We start from the raw sequence: 23,200 nt of genomic DNA on the forward strand, positions 1-23,200 counted from the left end.
TTTTCCCCTCCCCGCGGTGCCCCCCCCGCCCCGCAGAAGGGGTGAGCGGGGGCGGGCGAGGCACCAGCGCGCCGGGGCCGCGGCGCTGCGCGATGCTGCTGCCGGCGGCGCAGCGCTGAGCCCGTGAGCCCGGCCCGCTGCGGGCACCGAGCGCGGCGGCGGCGGCGGGGGGCGGCGGGGGGCGGCGGGGGGCGGCGGCCGCGCCCCCGGCGCGGAGACAAAGCCGGGGCCGAGCGCTGGAGGCGAGCGGCGGGGGCGGCCCCGCTGCGCGGACAGGCGGGAGGTGAGTGGCGGCGGCGGCGGGGGCAGGAGGGGGGTCCCACGGTCCGGCTGTGGGTCCGGCAGGGAGTGTGCAGAGTCCGGCCGTGGGGTCCGGAGGGTGATGCCCGCAGTGGGGACCAGCGGGGCGGCGGGGGGATGCCCGCAGTGGGGAGGAACGGGGCGGCGGGGGAATGCCCGCAGTGGGATGCCCGCAGAGGAGTCCGGCGGGGCGGCGGGGAAATGCCCGCTGTGTTGCCAGCTGGTTGTGGGTTCGATCGGGGATTCTGGCAGTTCGGCAAGGAGGCGATGGGTTCAGCCGAGGATGCCCAGGCTGCCGTGGGGCAGCTGTGGGTCAGGCAGCGTAGGATACGCGCAGCCTGGAGAGCTGGCTGCGGGTCCCCGCAAGGATGCTGGCGGTCTGGCGCCGGGTGTCGGTGGGGCGGCTGTGGATCCAGGGGGATGCACACGGTCTGTTGGGTCAGCCGTGGGTCCGGCTGGGGGTGTCACTGCCTGGCGGGGCAGAGCTGGGGACGCGGGGGTCCGGCGGGGCGGCCCCGCCTGCCTGCAACTCCCCTTTGTTGTGCTCGGGGGCTGTGGGGGACCCCCGGGAGCGCAGGGCGGGGACAGCCGGGCTGTATGTAGGCCAGGACATGAAATATTCATCGCCCCCCTGCTTTGATGTCTCGTGATCCGCTTCCCGTGTCGTGTTTGTTCACCGGTGATCCTGGGGCCAGTGTCCAGCCCTGGTGGACTGAGCAAGTCGTGCCTCTCGCTGTGCCCATCTGGCTCAGCTGCTGGGGGCTGCAGAGCCCCGGCTTCTCCGATTTAGGACTTCATCCAGTTGTGAAGTTCCCCGCTGCAGCCTGGGCGATCCAACCCCCATGTGTGGCTGCAAGTGGTGGCAGTGGCGTGTCCCTGCTGTCACAGCTCCCAGTGCCATGCAAGAGCATCGCGGATTTTGTCCTGAGCCACACTGGGGGCAGGATGAGGTTTTATCCTGCTCACTGTCCAGCCAGGCTGTGCTGTATCCTGGGGCTCCTGGGGGTGGACACAGAGGGCAGCCTGCAGGGATGAGGCCGCTGCACAGGGCTGTGTGCATGGGGACAGGTGTGCTGGCATCTTGTGGCACCGATCCTGGCATGGTCCTCTCTGGTGTTGGGCATCATGTCAGGGAGCTGTGCAGCCTTGTGTGAGACCTGCTGGCCTGAGTGGGGATCTGCTCCATCTCCCTGTGTTTTGCTGGTCCTGCCCAGTGCACTCTTCCCTGGCCCTTCCTCACCCCAGTGGCTGCTGTGGTGTGCCAGGGCTCAGCCCTGGACCTGGTGCCAGGAAGTGACTGTGGTCCTGGTCCTGGTCCCAGAGAGGCTGAGCAGCAGTAGATACTGTAGGTGGCAGGGAGCAGGTTGTGCTGCCCTGTGTGTGCCATTGCCCTTCTTCCTGGTTCCCCAGAAGTGATGCAATGGAAGGGACATGATGTGACATGAAGCCAGGGGGTCCCTCAAGTCAGGTTCCACCACACTGTGGCATTAGGAGCTGGGGACAGTGGAGGGTGCAGAGCACAGGGTTCCCTGAGGTGAGCTCCTGCCTGTGCAGCAAGGATAGGGACAGGGACAGGGCAGCACACATCCAGCAGTGCTCTATGAAACTGCTTGAAGGTGGCAACAAAAGACTTGATTTTTCTTTCTCCTGCCCAGCTGGTGCTCTCAGAGGAGGAGGTCCTGGGGGTCTTTGTTACTCTCTTCTCAGCTGAGGAGATACCCATTGTCAGCATGACCAGTGCAAGAATTGGCTTGTGACAAACCTTCCCAAGACCCAGCCATTAGTGATGGGAACCCTTTTGTCCCTGCCAGTCTTGGAGACCCCCCTCATAACTCAGTGGGGCTCAACACGTGTGTGAGCCCCTTGTGCAGCAGGTGTTGGCCAGAGGGCTGCCCATGAAAGCATGAGGAAGGTGATGTGGAGGAAGACATCAGCAATTTTACCCTTTAAAGCAATAACCTTTCTGTCATTTTCACTGTTGTGCTGCTCCTGACACCTTTGCCATAGAGTTTGATCCTGGCTTACCTGTGCTAAGCCATCAGCTTTGTCTGGCTCCAGATCCAGCCAGAGCAAAACCGTGGCTCTCAGTGTCTGAGCCGAGGCTCCTGTGCTGGCTCCCAAGGGAGCTGTGTCTCTGTAATCATTAGCCAGTTAATGCTTATATATCAGGAAGGCACACCTTTGCTTAGGAGATCGAGGGTCAATTCTCACTTCCAAGCTTTGACCTGGGAGCAGCAGGGCAGGGACTCCTCTAAACACTTCCTGGCTTTGCCAAAACAGCCCAAGACAGGGTTATTTATGGGCTGCACAGCAGCAGGGAAGGGAAGTCCAATGTTCCCTGTCTCGATCGTTAGTGGCCTTGCAGTGCTCCCTGTGTGATGGAGATGCCCTAATGATAGCTCTGCCCTTTAATGACTTTGTGCCAGAGTGATGGAAAATCATGGAGGTTCTGCAGGGAGGCAGAAAGGGCCATCCCAGCCCCTGGCTGGGGAGCAGGGGATGAGACAGGGAGAGCGCTGCAGTGACCAACCAGTCTGGAGGCTCTGCTGCAGACAAGAGGGTTCTTTGCTGCCTTGGTGGCATGGAGGGGACATCAGTGATCCTGAGACAGGGATGGCCTTTAGCAGCATGGGCAGCTCCTGAGAAGCAGCATCATTTCATTGGACTCACTGAGGCAAGCAGGGGATAGACCATGGGGCTCCCACGCCTTTGAAATCCCATCTGCCTCTCCCTGTTACTGGTGTGGGATCCTGCCTGGCCTTTGAAGTCATCACAGAGCTAAACTCTTATCTAATGAGACCTGAAGGACTTGGTCCCCAGCCTCTCATTTAAACAACCAGCAAATGCCTGTAAGATCTTGAAAGAGAAGAGGTAGGAGCGAGCAAGCAGCCTGCACCTCCTCCAGCATGTCTGAGCAGGGGGAACTCATGAGCATCCCTGGGACAAAGCACTGGACTCCTGGCATGGCTGTGGGAAATTGGAAAGCCTATCTGAAGTGCTATTGTTTCCTGTGCTGTCTATTTTGCAGCTCGGTTTCCAACTTGTTTCTTTATCTCTTGGAACAATTTCCCATCTGAGCTCACTTCCGCATCTCGCTCCGAAGCCTGCTGGAGATGTGTCCAGCATGCATCCCACCAGAAACAGCCTTGTCAGACAGCAGCACATCCCTGCACTCCCTTCAGGAGGGAGCCCTTGAATCCCCTGCCCAGGGAGCAGCTCGGACCTCTGGATGGAAACAACCATCCGTGCATAGCTGTTCCTGGGACAGGAGCACGAGCTGTCACTGTTTCCAGCCCAAGCTCCTCATCCCACCGCCTGTAGCTGTGGGTGGTGCAGTCCAGCTCCCCAGGGCTCGTGTCTTGCTGAAGTTTCCACCCATCAGCAAAAACATGGTGTGTGTCACGGGGCTGTTGTAAAGCGTTTGGTTCCTCATCGCTTCAATGGGCAGCAAACTGGGAGATAGTCCAGTATATCAGAATCGTGGGATGGTTTGGGTTGTAAGGGACCTTAAACCACTTCTAGTTCAGATTCCCCTGATTATCTAGTTCCAGACTCACACAGGGTGTGCTCAGGAGGGGCAGCCAGGCCCCCAGCTCGGTGCCAGGCTGGCACAGTGACCTTGGCACTGCTGTGCTGGGAAGCGGTGCCGCTGTGCACATGGCTCTGCACACGCACGCTTTGCAAAGAAAGCCCTGAAACAGATTTCAGGAACAAATGTGGTTTGAACCTGGGCCAGGAACCAGGACCTGCAAATCTGTGTGTTGCGCTGACTTCCCTTCAGGCTATGGATCTGCTGGCTGCTCTCACTGGGGAGCAGGGAGGAGATTTTGAGGGCTGGGGGCTGGCTGGGCTGGGCTGGGCTGGGCCACTGGGCAGGGCAGGACTGGCCATTGATTTTAACCCAGCTCTTAAAAAAATCTGCCCGAGCCCCTTGACCCCACATAGTCTCAGTGGAGATGCAGCATATTCATGGGCTGGCATGTGGGATTGGTGGGCTTGTCTGGAGAAATGTAGAGAACAGAACTGTCTGGGTGTTTAAGGCAAGAAATAATATTTTTTTTTTCTTAAAAAAACCCTCACAGCTGTGGGCACCATGGCAGGAGGGCACTGGGATGGCTTTGGGGTCTGCATCAAGGGGGACACATGATGCAGGGACATGTGTGACTTGGGCTGTGCTGTGCTTTCCCTGCACTGCAAAGCTCAGAGGCTGGCCCTGAGTTTCCCAACCCATGCTTGACCTGTTGAGGTCTCACTTCTGTGACCGTGAGGTTTTGGCTGAGGATGGATGGATGGATGGATGGATGGATGGATGGATGGATGGATGGATGGATGGATGGATGGATGGAAATTTGACTGCATGCTGTGCAAATAGCTTCTATCCAGTGCAGCTGCTCCCATCCTTCCTGATTGTGCTTGTCAACCTTGCCCACCAAAAACCTGGGCAATAAGGGTAAAAGCCCATTGCTGCATTGTCCCCTCCACCATGGCAGAGGTTAACAAGTCCATCCTGTTCTCCTGTGTGTCTCCCTCCCATGCCACACATCAGTTTGGGGGCAGCACAAGAGGGTCAGGTCAGTGCTAAATTGATCTTAAAAATATCTCACCTTGGGGCACCCTTTTGCAGTAGTTTGGGGTTGGAGGTGTAGTGCTGTGTCAGGGTTTCACTTTTCCACCTTGCTTGCCCACTGCCTTCCTCAGTTTCCCCCAGGAGCACCTGAGAACCTGTCATTGGAGTTGGTGAGGTTTTACACAGAGTGTGTGCCTCAGTTTCCCAGCTCTACTGCCCTACCCCATGCATACCCCACGGGTAAATCCTCTTCTCAGGCAGGGCAAATAGAATCTGATCTCCATGAAGCAAACACCTTCCTCATCCTCGGCTGCAGCTGCAGCCCGTGCCAGCAGCACTGGGGTCGGGCAGTGCTCTCAGTGCTCTCCCTGGGCTTCCGATGTTCCCGGGTTGAAACATGTGCTTGCTGACTTATGCAAAAAAAAACTACACAGAAGGGCTGTTGGAGTCACTCCCTGCTCAGAAGGGCCCTTTCCTTCCCCTGCCCATCAGGCAAGTGCTGGTGGGGCCCTGCTGTGCTGGGAAAGGAATTGGGAATCCTTGGAACAGCTGCCAGTGAGCACCCTGCTGCATCAGGCAGGGAGGGTGACATGGGGTCAGGAAGGGTGCAGATGTAGCTGCCAAAGTCACTGTGACCAGGATGAGCTCCATGCTCCAGTGCCATGAACATTTGAGCTCAGAAGTGTGTGGGGTGGGAAGGCTCAGGCTGCTGAGACCAGTGTGTGTGGCTGGGGCTGGCCAAGGAGGGCAGCTGCCTGCTCAGCTGGATGCTGCACAGGTGCAGGTGTGTTACACACTCACCTGAGCCCTCTGGGTGATTTGGGGATGGGTACAGCTCTCGTGCTCCCATGCTGTGGTCCAGGGGTCTCACAGCCCCCTGAAGGCACCCTGAGCCACAGGTGATGGGAAGCAGAGGAGATGCCCTTCATCCCTTTGTCCTTGCATTCCTCATCCTGTCCCTGTAGGATGAGCAGCACAAGCAAGGGCTGGAGAGATGCCATGGGCAGGTGCAAGGTCCTCGTGTCACTGGTCACACCACCTGGCCCAGAGTCCATCTCTGACCCCCACCACGACTGCAGTGAGCAGTGCCAGAGGTGTGCAGAGCCCAGCTCTCTGCTCCAGGAGTGACAGGGATAAAAGACACCAGCTCAGCATTTTTCTTTGTTTTTCATCTGCTCAGGTTGTTGATAGTGAGCACAGTTGGGGGCTGCACCTCCCAGCTGGATCCTCTCTGGCATGAGCATCCTACTCACTCCGAGAGCAGCTGGCAATCCAATGCAGCATTTTGGGCTTGGAAAACCTTTTTGGGGCTGGCTGATCTCTGTTTGCCCCTCCAGACCCTCCCTGGTTGCTTCCTCTGACACATCCTGAGCGCTGCTTTGTTTTGGTGGTGCAGATGGGAGTGGCTGTGGAGACCAGCTTCTCTCAGGGCTGTGTTGCCAGTGATGTCCTCGGTGTTCCAAGGCCAGGGCCAGAGTCCTCTGCTGTGATCACTGGTATGGGACCTGTTCCCAGTCCCATCCGTGCCCACAGAGATGAAAGGAGTCGAGTGTGCAGAGCTGGAGGCTGACCCTGATCATCCAGCCCTGACCTGCAGCCACATGTAGCATGTGTGCATTAGGGCTGGTGGCCCCATGGTTCCCAGAGCATGAGGATTGTGTTTGGCTTATGTCCCAAAATCCCAGAGTAACCCAGGAAAATAATCACCATAAATTTGTTCTGTGGGAATCCTGCTTCTTTATTTGAAAATGTTCAGGGGTCTGCTGAGTGGGAAGTGTTTGAAATCTGTGACAGAAGAGCCTTGGCCTCTGCCTGGCTTGTCCTTCATCTCCTCCCATTGCAGTGAAGCCCAGCATGTCCTGCCAAGTCCCTGTGGCTCCAGCTGGGACAGGGGCAATGCTCAGCTCCATGGGTTTGTGCACATACCCACATACCCTCCCCACCTTTTCCCTTTGTTCCCAGGAGTGTTTCAGCTCCTGTTCCATGTCAGGAAGGCTGTGGGGATGTTTCCTGCCACGGGGGTCCTACAGGACCCCTCAGCAGGGCTGGTGGGGCTGTGCTTCTGGTCCTGGAGGGCCAGTGGAGCCCTGGAAGCTCCTTGCCTGGCTGGACTGGATGGGCTGGTTTCTCTGAAAGGGGAAATGTTTTAGCAGTGACGCCAGCGTGGCCAGGGTGGTTGTAACTTGCTCAGCTGTGGAGCTTTTCTGCCTCCTGCGTTCCTTGCCCCCTTCCTCCCCCTGCCCTGCAGATTTGCCGCCTGCCTGCGCTGCTGTCTCGCCCGGGTCAGAATGGGTGTGTCAGCCCTGGAGCCACGGCAGATGCAGGTGGCACCACTGTTTTGTCCGGATCTGAGACACCTGTGAGTCACTTCAGCCTCCTGCTGCCACCTGCCCCTTCCCCAGGAGGCAGGCAGGGCACGGAGTGGGCTGGGTGCTGCCACAGCCATCCCAGGGCACCGGGGTTGGTGTTCACTTCCAGAAAGCAGAAGGAAACCACATTTCCTGGAGCCTGAGGCTGCCTGTGCTGGGAGAGGCACTGCAGAAATGGGGAACAGAAATCACCCCTCCTCCTCCAAGGGCCAGCTTGTGTCACCAGGTCTCCATCATCCCCTCCAGTGGGGCTAGTCCCTTGTCCTGGTTCTTTGCCTGGAGCAGGATGGAAACAGCAGAGCTGTGATGGGCCATGGGAACCTGGAGGATTAAGTGACAGGCAGTGGGAGCTCAGAGGTGCCAGCATGCCCAGGGGGCAGTGTTAAAAGGGCACATTTTGAGGAGTGCTGAGCCACAGGGCTGTTTTTGGGAAGCATTGCCCCATGGCTCCAGGCAGTCCTGGTGGCCAAGAGCTCCAGCTCCTAGTGCCATTCCAGCTCAGCATTAGAGTTTCCCTGCTCAGCATTGTCTCTTCCCAGCCCCACGGGCACTCCTGCCCTTGGAAGCATTTCCTTTCAGTTTCTTTCTTCTGGACTTGGCAGGAGGAGAGCGGTGCCCTCATCACCTGTCTGGGAGAAGCCAGCTCAGGTTAATGCAGGCCAAAGGCTTTGTGTGCCTTGGAAAGCATTTGCTGGAGCTGGTTGGGCAATTCCTGGCTTTGGCTGGTGTCCTGATGGGAATGCTGGAAGTGCAGGCTTGAGTCAGGCTGGGAGGTACTGGGAGGCATCCCTGCTCCAAGCTGGGCAGCATCAGCACAGTCAGGCTGCACAGCACCCAGCCAGCCTTGAGCATCTCCTGCTGGGGATCCACCACCACTCTGGTCCCTGTTCCTGTGCTGGACCTCCCCCAGGGTGAGAAAGCTTTGTTTTCCCTTCTCTAATTGTTGGACACCTTACAGTGCAGAAAAGATGCACCCACACTCTGATGGATCCAAAGACATGGTCCTGTCAGTCCCCAGCCCTGCTGCAGAGCAGTGACAGGGATGTGACAGGGTGTGGCAATGGCCACCTTCCCTTCTCACATCTCTCAGTGGAGAAAAGGCTTAAAACTGAGTGCTCAGCTCAGCACCAGCAAGCACAACTTGCAGCACATTCTGCTTCCTCTGTTCAGCTGCTTGCATTGTTTCAGGGAGATAAGGCTTGTGGCTTTCTCCTGCCAGCCTTATGCAGCATGGTGCTTGGGGTGCCCAGTGCCAGGATGCCCTTGCATGTTTTGGGGTGCTGTGGGGGTAGGGGGGACACAGCCTGCAGCTCTCTGTGGCCACTAATGTTGTCAGAGCCACTGCCCATCACCCCAGCAAGCCAAAATCTGCCTGTGCAGGGGCTGACCCTGTGATGGCTCGGAGAACTCAAGCTCCCTTCATGCTCCAGTGTGCATGCTTGGAGTTTACCAGTTTCTTGGTCACATGAACATCCAGAATGTTTGTTTTGATTTTTTAAACTCCTTGTTTTGACATGTCTTTTTGGAGGCGTTTTGCATCACTCCTGACCGTGACTCTCCCCCATGCTTAGGGGGAGTGAATTTGGATGGTTGATCTAATTATCCTTTCCCCTTTTGTGATGAACTGGCTTCTGCTGTCTTGGGCTGTGGAGCTTTAATTAAGATGGTCTTAATTTTAACGGGAGTTGACAGGGTCAGAGAGGAGGGGTTGGGACTTATATCTGTGGGGAGTGTGTAGCTGGGCTCCTGCACAGCAGCTGCACTGCTCTCCCTACTCCAGCCATTCTTTCATCTGGAAAAGCTCTGCATCAGCTGGGAGCAGCCAGGGGATGGCTGGACTACCTTGGCTCAGATATTTTCAACATGCTGTTAGTGGGTGAAGCAGAGATCCCAGACAGGCACTGGGGACAGCTGCCTGTGCCTTCTCCCATCCCCAAGTTGGAGCTGAGAGATGGAGTGAGCATCCCTGCATTGTTCCTCCTGGTTTAGGAATCGGTGCAGGTGAGAAATGAGTGTCCATGTGGAGGAGAAGGGCTGCAGGTACAAGCCAGACGTGCCCTCACTGCATCAGCTGGGCAGGGAGGGGTCTGCTGCATCACACCCCTTGTGGGGCTGGGGCAGCAGCTCCCCCTTTTCACAGCTACTGGGACTCACTGCAGTGAGGCTGGTCCCAGTCTGGCAGACACCAGCCTGTGTTCCCTGTCTTGAGCAAAGCCTGATGGCACAGAACAGGGGACAGGAGTTGTCACAGGGTGGACATTGTGACAGGCTGCATTTGGGGGGATGCTGGGCTGAGCTGGCCAGCGAGGCTGTCCCAAAGCACGGGGGGCTGTGCTGCTGCTCGCTGGCCCCCAGCTGTGATGCTTGCCGTGGGAAAGGGCAAAACCAGGAGCATCCCCTGGGACAGAGGGGGAAACTGTACTGTGAGCATATCCGGGGCTGTATGTCCTACTGAAATGTGGGGAGAGAGCAGAAGTGAGGCGGGGAAGAAGACAGGGTGCCACCTTAAGATGATTAAAACACATCTCGGTGTGGTTATGGCAGCCGGACCAAGCTGGGACTTGACCTGCAGCACTGACCCCGCTCTCTGGCAGGGACAGCACTGCTGCCACTCCGTGCCACCCACCCAGGAGAACACGGGGGATGGCAAAGTGCCCTTTGGCTGCCTCCAGCCTGGCACCTCTGGGTCAATGACATCCCTCGCAGGCAGCTCCCATTGATCCTGCAGGGATCTGCCCCGGCTGGCGCTGCTGGGAGGGGGTTGGTGGTGTGCCAAGGGGATGGAGGGGCTGGGTGTGTTTGGGGCCGCTGCTCCGTGCCTCTCCCTGTCCCCGGAGCCGGCTGCCATGGGCTGCGTGTGTTTGGGGCCGCTGCTCCGTGCCTCTCCCTGTCCCCAGTTGCCGCCAGGCTGCTTTGTCTCGCCCGCCGTCCCGCACGCTTCATTTTTCAGTCTGCTGTGAGACAGTTGCCGTGATTAATAATCTCACCGGGGCTCTGCGAGCTGCGGACACGGCTCAGCTCGGCTCCCTCCATCAGTGGGTGGGTGCTGCTGCCCCCAGCCCCTCGCCCCTCTCCCCCTGCACCCCCGGCTCTGGAGCAGCTCCAAGGACAGTGCTGCTTTGCCAGAGATGTTTCTCGCTGTCTGCTGTTGGCCCTCAGCCTGTCGCGGCGTTTCCCAAGGTTTCTGCCTCTGCCGTGTTTTGTCTGCTCCCAATCAGTGTCTTTTGTTGGTGTCTTTGCGAAGACGATAAGATCGCTTCCCCTGGCCGCTGTCAGCCTGCCCGTGGCACCATTGTATCCTTGAGCGATCCGGAGCGGGACTCGCCGGGGAGCTGCCTTCCCCTGGCTGCTGCCTTTGTGAGACCATCTCTGCACAGGGAGGTAGGGCAGAGGATGGGGCCTTTTCCTGACACCCGGCTTGCCAAGTAATCTTTTTGGGGGTGTGGGTGTTGGAGGCGCGGGGATGCTGGGCAGTGCAGGTGGCATTTCCAGCGGCAGTGGAGGAGGGCATTGCCGCTCTCTGGCGTGCCGTGATCTGATCCGAGCTGAGGTGTGCAGCCGAGTGTGCTTCATTTTTAATTGCTTTTGGAGAGGGGAGGGCGGGGTCGGCCTCTCCTTGCTGCGGCCTCTGCCCCGGGCGAGTTGCGTGGCTGAGCTCAGCCCTGGCAGCCTCCCCTCCGTCTGGAGAGGAGTGGGGGCCGGGAAGACCCCAAATGCAGAGCCAGCAGCACACAGAATAGGGGCTGGCACTGCTGGTGGTCTGAGCTGGCTGTGGCCATGCCAGCCATACTCTGGTGAGGATGGCAGCCCCACTGCCAAGCGAGCAGCAGGACAATGCCAGGCTATGCCAGATGTGCCAGGGAGTGCCAGGCTGCTGCCACAGCAGCCACCAAACAGTCCAGCCTGTCAGCGTGAGGCTGCTAGTGCGTCCATCCACCCAGGGACCTGCCCTTCCCCATCAGCAGACCTGGCACCCCGCTGCTACAGCACATGGCTGACCCCAGGCTGAGGTGTATTTGGATTTTCCTCGTGGCTTTTTTGGCTCTTTTTGGTCTAATTATTGTTGTGAGCTCGCAGCATGAGCCCGTGTCACGGCGTGCCCGGGTGGCAGGGACATGGGCACCACGTGTGTACACGGCACAGCTTTATTTGTATGTGCTGCAGCCTGGAGTTGGGGCTGCAGCTTCCCCCCTCCATCCCGCTGTGCAATCATTACCAGCCACTATTTGTCAAGTACAAATTACAAACCATTCAACGTCTTAAAGAGCTGTCAGTCAGCTCCCACTCATTATCCTAATCAAATGCACTAAAAATAGTGACAAAACTTATTAGTAGGGGGAAGGGGAGGCCATGAAAACAAACCTGAGGTGGGGCACGGTCCCTGCATGCAAACACTGGGGTATTCCCCTTACATGAGGTGTGAAACTCGGATGTTGGCTTTGGATGAGGTGTGAAGCCTGGGCTCCAGCTGGGGCAGGATCCTGGTGGGATTCTGCCTGGGGCCTTGAGGCAGGGTCTGAATCCCCTCTGTGCAGGAGCCTCCGCCCAGCGCTGGGTGAACAGGGCTGGCTGGAGAGAGAATTTCCTTTTTGTAGGAGAAGGGGGAGCAGCTCGTGCAGAAGCTGGAGCTGGGAAAGGGTGACAAAGCCAGCTGAGGGGCTGCCCTGGCTCTGCGGGGCCATGTCCTGCTCTGTTTTCACCTGAAGCTCTGCCCCAAGCTGAGAAAGGGTCCCCCTGGCACGCACGCTTGTGACAGTAAACCATCCTTTTTGAAAGATTTAGCTAAAACATGCTTTTCTGGATGAGTCAGGGTTCGAGCAGCCCGGGTTGCTCGCATACCTTGTGCACGGTTCGTGCTGTAGCATTTGTCTCTGCTGCTGGGGATGGAGCAGGTGACTCATCCCGGGGGACAAGGTCTCTGCTTGGTGGCCGACCATGCCTACCGCAGGTCGTGGCTGTCCGGAGATGGAGCAACAGGGCTGGAAATGCTGGTGTGTCTGGAGGAACTGGCTTTGCTTTTCCCCTGAAAAAATCCCATGCTGGGCTGGGGGTGCCTGTGCTCCCCTTCCACTCCGGGACATCGCTTGGGGCGGCTCCAGCCGCCTCCTCTCCCATCCCCAGTGGTGGGGTTGATGAAGTGGAGCGGACAATCATCCCCTCATCACACATGAGAGATCAGAGCGAGCGGGGCTGAGCTGCCGGCCCCACGCCGCGGGGATGGCGAGGAGGAGGAGGATGAAGGCAGCCCTGGGCACTGGCCCGTGCCGTGCGGGGAGCGGGTGTCGGGGCGCGGGTGCTGACCCTCCCTCTCCCCGCAGGCTGCAGCGGGAGCTGAGCTGAGTCCGCCGGCAGCCGCTCCCCACCCCGAAAGCAGCGGGGAGACATCGCCGACAGCCCGGGCGGTGCGGACCGGGCTGCTCCCCTCTGGGAGGGCTCACACTGCGGGGCGGGCGCTCTGCCACAGCCGGACCGGCCCTGGAGCAGCCCTGGGGGGGCTGGCTGCAGGTGCGGGGGGCACAGCAGCTCATGCCCCGATGGTTCGTGCTGTGCCCCGAGAGGAGAGCGGGGAGTTCCTGCAGGCTGCGACGTGCCCGGGGTGCAAATCCCCGCCGCAGGAGAGCCGCCCGTCCGCCCCTCGCATCGCCTCCCATCGCATCGCATCGCCTGGCCCTGCTCCAGCCTCTGCACAAGCCTTGCCGGGGGACAGGGGCTGTGCTGCTGGAAAACAAGGCACTGGCCGGGATGGGCAGCGATGCTGAGCCCCCATCCCAGCCTTGAGAGCTGTGAAAGCACGGCAGCAGGGCAATATCCCACACGGCAATATCCCACGGGCTGCCCTGGCTGGGTGTTGGTGGTGCTGAGCATCTCTGCAGCCTGCTGAGTGTGGGAATGCTGTATTTATTAGACATAAATTCATTAGACATACACACAGCATAGCTCCTGGCCATGGGTATTTTTTGCAGTCTGGCTGCTTCGATGCTGTCCCCCAGCTCCCAGTGGTGCTGCTGGGGTGTGCTGGGTGCCACCACACTTCCTTCTCTGCCCTTTGACTCCGGGGGGCTTTTCTTTGGTGCCAGAGGCAGGGGGGTCCTCTCTCTGGTGCCTCCCCAGCACATTCCTGCTGTCATTAATCACTCCTTTGCCAGGCTCTTGCACAACCCTGCATTCTCCCAGGGGAATCTGCACCCTTTCCTTTCCAGCTGCCAAGGGGGTATGGGAGCTGCAGGGGTTTTTCTCAGGCCCCTCTCCTCCCTGGGGACAGGAGAGCCAAAGGGCTAAAGCCACATGGTCATGTTGACTCAGTTACCTGGGACTCAGAGTGGGAATGGTGCGAGGCTGCCAGTGCCTCTGGGCACAGTTTGGGGTTGCCAGCCTGCATTTTGCACTGGCCAGATTGAAGTCAGAGTGTGCAGATATTTATTTAGGTGCAAAGCAACAGGATGTCTTGGAGTGGGGCTCTGCAGCCCCTTCTCCAGAGAGCTGTTGGCTCTTCCTCCTCCTCCTCCTCCATCTTTGGCTCTTTCAGCCAAAGTCCTGACAGCTGGATTGGGTCCTGTCAGAGCATCATGACACAATGACCAGCACACCTTGCCTGGGAGGGTCAGCACCCCAGTGCAGGGTGGGAGCTCTCCCTGCCCAATCTGCTGCATGAACTCACAGTTCATGGTGTTCCTGGCCAGGACATGCCTGGAAGTTGCACATCCTGTGCCCACAGGCTCACAGGTGTGCAGGTGAGGACACCCCTGTTTTAGGGAAGTGCCTGGGAGATCCCCTGTCCCCTCTCCTGGCTGATCTCTGGGCATATTGACTATTTTATACTTTGATTTCCTCTGCACACTGATAAATCATTTTCTGACTCAGGCTCAGAAAATGGGCTTGGGGAACACTTGTGTCCCCAGAGTGCTGCTAAACCCACCACCCTGGCTGGGGTGTTTTCCTGCCTGGGGAAGTGCTGCTTCCAGGGGAAACTCTGAGCAGCTCTCCTCTTGCTCACAGTCCCGTGGGGAGTCACAAGCCACATGGTCACAGCCCTGCCATGCTCCCACTTTTCTCCCTGCACTGCCACTGGCATCCCGGGAGTCCCAGTGGGTGCCAGAGCCCTGGGCAGAGGTGAGCAGGGGGCTGGCTGGGACAGGGAGGTGGGGGCTCCATCACTCCTCAGGTCTCTTGCTTTCCCCTGCAGTTCTGCTTCTACTGCAACAAGCTTTTAAAGTGCATTTATTTACAGAGCAGACTCCTTCCTCTTGGCTGCAGGATCTGCCTCTGGATTGCCAGAAGTGACCATTTGCAAGTCCAAAGCTTTTATGTGACCCTTATTTGCTTTGAGACCCCCAAAGCCTGGCACAGATATGGGTGGACTCCTGTGGCAGATAGAAGCCATCATCACCTACATCCCCAGGAGGAAGGACAGCTCTGCTGCCCATTGGAGTGGCTGCTGGAGTCATAGCCAGCACAAAAATATCAGTTTGTTACATTTCCCAAACCATGGCAGGATCTGAGCCTGCCGGCATGGGTCACACAAGGACACTGCTGGTCCTCTGTGCAGTGTGGGAGCTGGAAAACAGTAGATGGAAACTGTGTCTTTTGGGAAATAAGCCCTGATCGTCAGTCAAAGCCCTTGCTGTGGGAGGGGAGCTGAGGGGAACAGGGAGCAGCTCGTGCCTGGCACCCCTAAGCTTTCCCACAGCGAGAGCCAAGGGCATTGCCCCAGTGACCCTGGGGCTGTGCAGGATGCGGGGGCTGCCCATGGCTCTGGGGGGCTTGGCCCGAGCTTCTCTCCAGAAAAACCCTCTGCTGGATGAGGCTGGGCCCTCCAAAACCTCACAGACAGCTGCATCCAGGTCTGCCTCCTCTGCTGCTTCCCTGCTTGTTTTCTTACCAGAGATACTCTCCTCCCTGCTTGTCTCCACCTCCCTTTTCCCTCCTGCCATGCGTGATCTAGCCTAAATATTTCCTTCCATAGCTTCAGGACACTGCTGGGTATCCTGCCATCTTTGGAGACTGCAAATAATTCCCTGCCTTCATTTATGTCATTACCTTGAAGGTATTTATAGAGCGTGGTCTTGAGTGGGAAGGAAGCCTATATATAAACTATTTCACTATATATAAAGGCAAGATCCCTTGGTCCTTAGCTGGAAACTGCCTGAAACTGCTCCTGATTTAAACTTATCCTGCTGGCTGCATGTTTTGGACTTCAAAGGTCTGTGTTCAGTACTTAAATCCCCATCCTGATAGAAACTCGTGTGTAGGAGGAAATGTGTGGGGGCTGAGCTGCGTCCCATGCCTGGCCCCAGAGCTGCCACAGTCTCAGCACAGGTCCAGGTTCCATGCTCAGCATCTTTGCTCTACACTCCCGCACCCCAGCGTGCTTCCCTCTTCTCCCAAAGCGTGTCCTGGCAGTTTCCCTGCCTGCTGTGGCCACGCAGGAGATGTCTCCATGTTAATGAGGGGCACTGGTGTCCCAGGGCAAGGGCAGGATGGACGGACTTGAACGCACTGCGAAGGTTGTTTCATTTCCTGGTGGGCAGGCATCTGTCACTCGAGAAACAAATTCTTATTAGCAATAATAACTACAATAATAATAGTAATAATATTAATAATAGTAATAATAATAATAATAATAGAAGGTGTCTGTGTGTCCTCCAGCCCGGCACCATGGGGAGCAGCAAGAGCAAGCCCAAGGACCCCAGCCAGCGGCGGCGCAGCCTGGAGCCCCCCGAGAGCAGCCAGCACGGGGGGTTCCCAGGCTCGCAGACACCCAGCAAGGCGGCTGCTCCCGACGCCCACCGCACGCCCAGCCGCTCCTTCGGCACCGCGGCTGCCGAGTCCAAACTCTTCGGGGGCTTCAACACCTCTGACACCGTCACCTCTCCACAGCGCGCCGGGGCGCTGGCTGGTGTGTGCAGGCTGGGGAGGGTCCTGGGGGTTTGTCTTGGTGTGGAGGACAGGTGTGTGACAATAAGGGCAGAAGCTTCTCTTTGAAATGGAGAATGTGAACTTCCTCCCTCCAAATTATTGTGATTTTGAAATTAAGGGGCGCTCAGGGAAAGAGATGGGAATTAGGAATAATAGTTCTTTACTAGGAAAATTAAAATAGAAATGCAGTATTTCAAAGAACAGTCCCAACCCTGACAGAGTCAGAATAGAGCCTGACATCCATCAGTCAGTCAGGGTGTTGGCAGCAGTCCCATTCAATGGTGGCTGCATCCTCCTGCAGTGGCAGATGTGGTTCAGCTGGAGCAGTGCTCCTGTAGAAGGTGAAGTTTTCCTCTGAAGGTCCAGGGATGATGTGGAAAGGTCCAGTGTTCCTCTGGAATCTAGTGGAAAGAAAAGTAATTTGCTGTCCAAAATCTCAGTTTTTATCTAGGTAGGAAATGCTTGGCTCCTCCCCTGGCTGGAGCATCTCCCAGTGGGATGATGTAATTTTATCAGTCATGCACTGGGACTCAATGGCCCATTAACAGGAGATATCTCCTGGAGGGAGGATGGGTTTTGGAAAAGATAAAGATGATTGCCCCAGCTGGTTTAAAGATGGCCCATTAGCAGATAATATGTGCCACAGAGATAAGGAATCGTTGCCCCACCTGGTCTTAGCAGGTGAGGGCAGAATACACATTTTTGGCCACATCAACCCAACACAGGCTTTAAAGTGTCCTGCCCTTGGGGTCTCGGGTTTTTGAGTGACTCTGGGCTTGGGGGAGATCAGGTCTGTGTTATGTGGGAGGATTGCTGGGTAGGGCACCCAGCAGTTTCATGGCTGTGGCTGTGCCCCTGCTGAGTGCCCTTTGTCACAGGGGGAGTCACCACCTTCGTAGCCCTCTACGACTACGAGTCCCGGACCGAAACCGACTTGTCCTTCAAGAAAGGAGAGCGCCTGCAAATTGTCAACAACACGTGAGTGTCCCTGTCCCTGTCCCTGTCCCTGTCCCTGTCCCTGTCCCTGCAGGGACACTGGGGCTGAGCTCTCACCTCTGTGCCTCCTGTGGAGCCCCCAGCCCCCGGGTGGGTGCTCAGAGCTGTGCCACAGTGCACACGGACACAGTGGCTTGTCCAAGGACACTGACACTGGCAGCAGTCATTTCCCTGCTTCCTCATCCTCCTGGCCCTGCTGCTGGTCACTGTGGCCCCACAGCCTTGTCACCAAGCCACATCCTCTCTCTGCTGGCCATTCTGTGCCCTCCAATACAGAGCCACATCCCCACCAGTTCCATCCCCACCCATGCTCAGCTCCCCTTGTTAGCCTGGACACATCCCTCAGCTTCATGGGTGCTTTTCCCTGTGCTGTACACTGTCTCTGATCTCAGCTTCTCTCCTGACTCTTCTTTCTCTCCCTCCATGCTGTCGTTTAGAAGAAAAGTGGATGTCAGGTGTGTATTGCACATTCTTTCTGTTATTATAAATGACCTAAATGATCAAATCCTCTCTGCTGCTCACTTGAGGGCAGGTTGAATGGAGCAGGACTAGGAGGAGATGGTTTCCAGATGGTTTTGTGGTTGGTTGTATTTGTCCTCTCTGAGTGACCAGAACACAGCAAGGAGTCCCTTCCCATGCTGGGGAAATGTTCCATGCATAGCTGTGTCTGCACCTGGGTCTGAACCCATCCCCTTTCCTTGTCCATGCTCCCCTCTGCACTCTCTTTCCAGTTGCCTCTCCACTCCCTGCTGCCCTTTGCATTTTTCTTTTTCACTTTTAAATTTTACTTTTATATTTCATGAGTGGCTCTGGTGATTCAAGTGTTTCCTCAGGGGTCTCATTTCCTGGTTTGCTCCCCGTGCTGGTCACCACAGCACATCCATCACATGCAGGGCAGCATGGCCAGCTGGAAGATGTTCCTAAAAATGATCCTGAATTAACCCATGTGTGGTCTGTCCTGACAGAAGGCACACACAGTCCAGAGCCTGGCTGGCAGAGCCAATGTCCCCAATGTCCCCAGCTATGGAGCTGCAGCTCCTGCTCCCCCTCCACTGCTGCCTTCCAATATGGGCACCCAAAACAGCAAAGCCAAAGGGTGGAAAGACAAGGGAACATCCCAGGAGTGAGATTTTCCCCTGCAATGCTGAGACAGTGAGACACAAAAATGTTTTCAGTCTGATCCTTGTTCTCATTGTTCCAATGCTTATTAATGGTGATTTGTTTCATCTATGAGATCTGAGATGTGCAGCATTTCAATGTTGCAGGAAAAGCCTGAATTTGGGATTTTTGGTGCTTCTTTCTTTCAGTCTCAGCAGTGTGTGAGCTCCATGCTTGAGTTCTGCTTTCCAGCTGTTTCAGAGTGAACTCTGCCTGTGGAGGTCCAGATCAGGCCCATATATGAGGGGGATTTTTCTTTATGCCTTTTATCAATTCTGGGCTTTCCATACTTTTTCTTCCTCTATTGCTATTTGTCAAAGGCTCAGTCAGAGGGCAGAGTTAGTCTGTAACAGGCTCTGCAGCACCCTGGGGAGCAAAAGGTCTTTTTTTGGTGACACAGTCCTTTGGTGGAGGGTGCAGGATGTAGCTGCTAACCTTCCCAGTGCCTGTGTGGGTGAGATGTCCACAGGGAGAGAGGTGGTGGAGGAAATTGGTAGTTTGTGCAGTACTCAGGGGTGAATCACTCTTCTCAATGACCTCCCAGAGATGCTCACACAGTGTGGGAACAGCTCAGGCTGCTGCACTTTGGGGACACAACAGACAGATGTGTGATGTCCCCTTCCTCTGGGCTCCCTGGCAGGACAGTCAGAGCCCTGCAGCTGCAGGGAGGGGATTTGTGTTGAGCCCAGGAAGGGCTGGCAGGTGCTGGGCACAGTGGGAGCCCTTGGCCAGGGTGGCTTTGCAGGTTTGGCTGCTCTGACAGGGCTGGGGTTGCTCAGGGTGAGAGGAGAAGCCTCCACATCACTCACCTCCCTGCTCTGGGTCATCCTGCCAATCCACCCAGTGCACAAAGGCTCTTGTGGTACCATTTCCAATGGGAAGAAATCTCCTCCCAGCCAACAGGCAGCCAGCTGGGATGTGGTGGGATATTTTTGGGTAAGATTGTGCAGGGAATTGTTGAAATGCTTTGTTTTGATGATGATATGATTATTATTATTTTTTCCCCACTGAGACATTTTTGGAATAGTTTGTTTTGCTGAATTCCTAGCTTGTAGCCTTGCAGCCCAAGCTGGAACAAAGCCACAAGTCAAAAGCTGGGCATTTTTCAAGCAGATGTTTACTCTGGTCCTGTGGGAAAGGAGCCCAACCAGCCTCCTGTCCCCTTCAGAGCCACCTCAGTGAAGGTGACTGGGACAACACCCCTGGCTGAGGAGCACAAGCTGCCTGCCAAGAGATATGCTGGGACTGGAAGAAGCTAAAATACAATACAGGGCTGCTGTGAGGCTGTTCCAGGGGCAGAGCCCAGCTTTGTGAGTTGGAAGATATGCCTGGAAGGTCCCCAACACCCCCACCACACTAACACCATGTCTGGGTTATCCCAGTGCTTTGAAGCATCACTGGTTTAGCTGGGAAAAGCACAGGCCACAACCAAGCTAGTGAGTCTGGAGCAAGGATGGAGGTTTGCACATCTGCAGGGTCAGGGATGGGTCTGGATGTGGTCTGGTGATCCTTGTAGTGGTGACTGAGGTTACTGGTGTTTTTCTGTAGCATATTTGTGGGGGTTGTCCTGCCAAGTTCTTGTATCCTTACGGTGCTGTTCCCACGAATCTGCACTTTTTCCGTAGCCTCGTCTCCCTTGTGGTCAGGATGAATTCAGTGACTGTCTTTGATGGGCAAGAAGATGCAGGTGGTGGGAGGAAAAGCCCTGCTGTCCACAGGAAGGGGAAGCACCTCCTGCCGTCCTCTTGTTGTTCTCTCTTTGTTGCATTTCCCAGCCCTGTCCGCAGCAGGAGCCGCGGGAAGGAGGGCAGAGCACTCTCCAGCTCCTGGGGGCATTCCTGGGGCAGGAGGGGTGGATGGTGGCTCAGCTGCAGGTTTTTAGGGACAAGGAGCCTCTCTGGTGGCTGTGCAGGCTCAGCCTGGGGGGCTCACAGGAGGCTCACAGCCTTGCAGGGGCTGTGAATGGGACACTCAGGCTGGACACCAGGGATGGGCAGCGCTCAGCCTCTGCCCAGACCTCAGCCCGGTCCTGCTGCTTTTCTGCAGCCTGTGTTTAACTAACTCCCTTGGGTTTTCCTGGTTCTTTTTTCAATTGCTGCCATCATTCTGTTGCTTCTCCATGGTTCCAGTCCCTCTCCTTGCCTGCTGCTCCTGCTGCCAAGACCCCCAGTGCCTCCCAACCTCCAGCCAGATCCCCTTCCCATTCAGGTGGCTCCAAAGGTATTTTGGCTTGCTGGCTGCCCTGCCTGATTCAGCTTTAAAGCATTCCATGTGTGGATGGGTGGCCCCAGTAGCAGCTGACCCAAACAGAGGCAGGGGCAGGGCTGGCAGCAGGAGCACTCGTGGCTGGGCTCTGGCTCTGGGGCTGTACCTTTCCCACTGGGGCTCTGTGCTGGCTCATCCTCCCCTGGTGTCTGTGGGCGGGTGAGGGGCTGGCTGGGGGGCTCCTGGCTCCACACTGAGTGTGTTTTGGTTCTCTTGCAGGGAAGGTGACTGGTGGCTGGCTCATTCCCTCACTACAGGACAGACGGGCTACATCCCCAGTAACTATGTCGCGCCCTCAGACTCCATCCAGGCTGAAGAGTAATTGCCATTTTCTAGACAGTTCATAGACCAGTGACAGCAAACGCACCCCCAGCTCCCCCTCCACCCCTGCCCCTTCCTGGGAGAAGCCTCCAAGCCCTCTGGGTTTTTCCTTTTCTTCAGTTTTCCCCTCTGAATGTGCAGACCAGCCTTTCTTTAAGGCCATAAGTGCAGTGCTGCAGCGTGCTTGCATGGTGGAGGGGTGAGTGGTGGCAGAGCAGGGCTGTGGATGCTTTTGGACTGGTTTTTATGGAGAGCCTGGAGAAGAGAAGGCTCCAGGGAAATCTCATTGCAGCCTTCCACAATTTAAAGGGGATTCTGAAAAAGAGAGTGATGTTTTACATGAGCAGAGAGGCCTGTGAAAGGTCTAGGGGGAAAGTTTTTGAAATTAAGAGGAAAGATTTAGATTAGATGTTAGGAAAAAATTCTTTACCCAGTGGATGGTGAGACACTGTCACAGGCTGCCCAGAGAAGCTGCCTGATCCCTGGGAGTGTTCAAGGCCAGTTTGGATGGGGTTTTGAGCAGGCTGGTCTATTGAAGGTGTGGCAGGGAGGTGATGCCCAGCCCAGGCTGTGGAGGGATGTGCACACACCGAGGTGCCCAAGCCCAGACACAGCCCCTGGCCTCCCAAACCTGCAGTGGGTGGGCAGGGCTGAGCCCCCAGCTGGGGCAGCAGTGGAGGGGGCAGTGCCAGGTGCTGAGGCACTGCCTCTCTCCTGCAGGTGGTATTTTGGGAAGATCACTCGCCGGGAGTCCGAGCGGCTGCTGCTCAACCCCGAGAACCCCCGAGGGACCTTCCTGGTGCGGGAGAGCGAGACCACGAAAGGTGAGCAGGGCTGGGGGCTGCTGGCCTGGAGGAGACCCTCTCTGGGGGGTATGGGGGTACCCTGAGTCCCCTCAGTCTCTCCTGCTGTGCTGGTCTCCAGGGAGCTGATGCTGATGTGGCCATCACATCACCAGTGTCTGTGCCAAAGGCACACTGAGCCCATGGGCTGGAGGGATGTGGCCACTGCTCTCCCACCACTGACTGCCCAGTGAGTGTGGGTTCACCACCCACAGAGCTGCCTCAGCTCATGGCAGCGTGGAACCCGGGGTTCTCACCAACTCTGACAAGACCACCAGGCAGGATGGTCTCTTTTCCTTTTTTTTTTTTTTTTTTTTTTTTTTGCTGTTGGTTTATTTGACTGGGTTTTTGTACACCCCCAACTAGATGTTTTCCTTTGGTCCCTGTGCAGTGACAAAATCTTGAACATGTGCTTCCTGGGCCGCCAGGACAAGGGAATGATGAACTTTAGTCCTTTCAAGTCTGACACTTCTGAAAGTGCAAGTTGTGATCTTTGAGGTTTGACTGCCTGAGGGTTATGTTTCTTACCTGGTTTAGTTTGGCTCCAAATGCACCTTTGGGAAAAGCCCCTTTATGTTCCTTTCTGGTTTTACACCTTGAACTTATTTGAACTATTTGTCTTATTCTGATGGGAGCATCTTCTTCAAGCAGCAGCATTAATCTTCCCTGCTGCTGTCTGTGGCCCAGCAACACCATGTTGTTCTCGTGTAGGCAGAGCAGAGCCAAGCTCCTGAGGCTGTGGTGGGAGTTGTGCAGGAGGGAATTGGGCCCACCAGCCCTCTAGCTCCTCTCTGAGACACTGAGCAGCAGCTGCCCCCAGCCTGGCTCTGCCTGCTTCTCTGCCTTGCTGGCACATCCCATAGGATGCTGCAGAGCTGCTGTGCAAGCAGAGGGCAGCTGGAGCCTGTGATGGTGTGGCATGGCTGTGGCTGGGGGATATGTGTTGTTCCTCCCTGGCACCTGGTGCCAGCTGGTGCAGCCAGGAGCTGCTCCCCATCCTCTGCTTTGGGGTGAAGGTAGCAGCTCCATTCCCAGTCCTGTCTCCCCCATGCCCACATCTCCACCTGTGGCACATCTCCCACAGCTCCTGTGTCCTGCCCACAGGTGCCTATTGCCTCTCTGTGTCTGACTTTGACAACGCCAAGGGGCTCAACGTGAAGCACTACAAGATCCGCAAGCTGGACAGTGGCGGCTTCTACATCACCTCCCGCACCCAGTTCAACAGCCTGCAGCAGCTGGTGGCCTACTACTCCAGTGGGTAGCCACGTGGGTCCCCCTGGGGTCTGGGTGGCACCCTGGGTGCTGTCCCTGCCCTCACTGCAGGGCAGGTGCTGCTGGGAAGTCACTGCTGCCCTGAGGGTCACCAAAGCAGCTGTGTGGGGCTGGGTTTTAGGGCAGAGGGTGAGGGTTTGGGTATGGATCCCCAAGGTGTTTACAGGGAAGATGTGGGGTGAAGACATCACATG

The 23,200-nt window shown here is 56.7% G+C and overlaps 1 protein-coding gene across 1 annotated transcript in view; it reads left to right on the plus strand.

The window, feature by feature from the left end:
* Positions 1-23,200, plus strand: part of SRC (SRC proto-oncogene, non-receptor tyrosine kinase) — a 28,160-nt gene continuing 4,960 nt past the window's right edge. The window contains exons 1-6 of the mRNA XM_079321410.1: positions 1-283; positions 15,883-16,132; positions 17,031-17,130; positions 20,791-20,889; positions 21,613-21,716; positions 22,839-22,988. Of these exons, the coding sequence (XP_079177536.1) occupies positions 15,892-16,132; positions 17,031-17,130; positions 20,791-20,889; positions 21,613-21,716; positions 22,839-22,988 (694 nt within the window). The 5' untranslated portion in view covers positions 1-283; positions 15,883-15,891. The remainder of the gene's footprint in view (positions 284-15,882; positions 16,133-17,030; positions 17,131-20,790; positions 20,890-21,612; positions 21,717-22,838; positions 22,989-23,200) is intronic.

Source organism: Erithacus rubecula (assembly GCF_903797595.1).
Source record: "Erithacus rubecula genome assembly, chromosome: 18".
In the NCBI taxonomy this organism is placed as follows: domain Eukaryota; kingdom Metazoa; phylum Chordata; class Aves; order Passeriformes; family Muscicapidae; genus Erithacus; species Erithacus rubecula.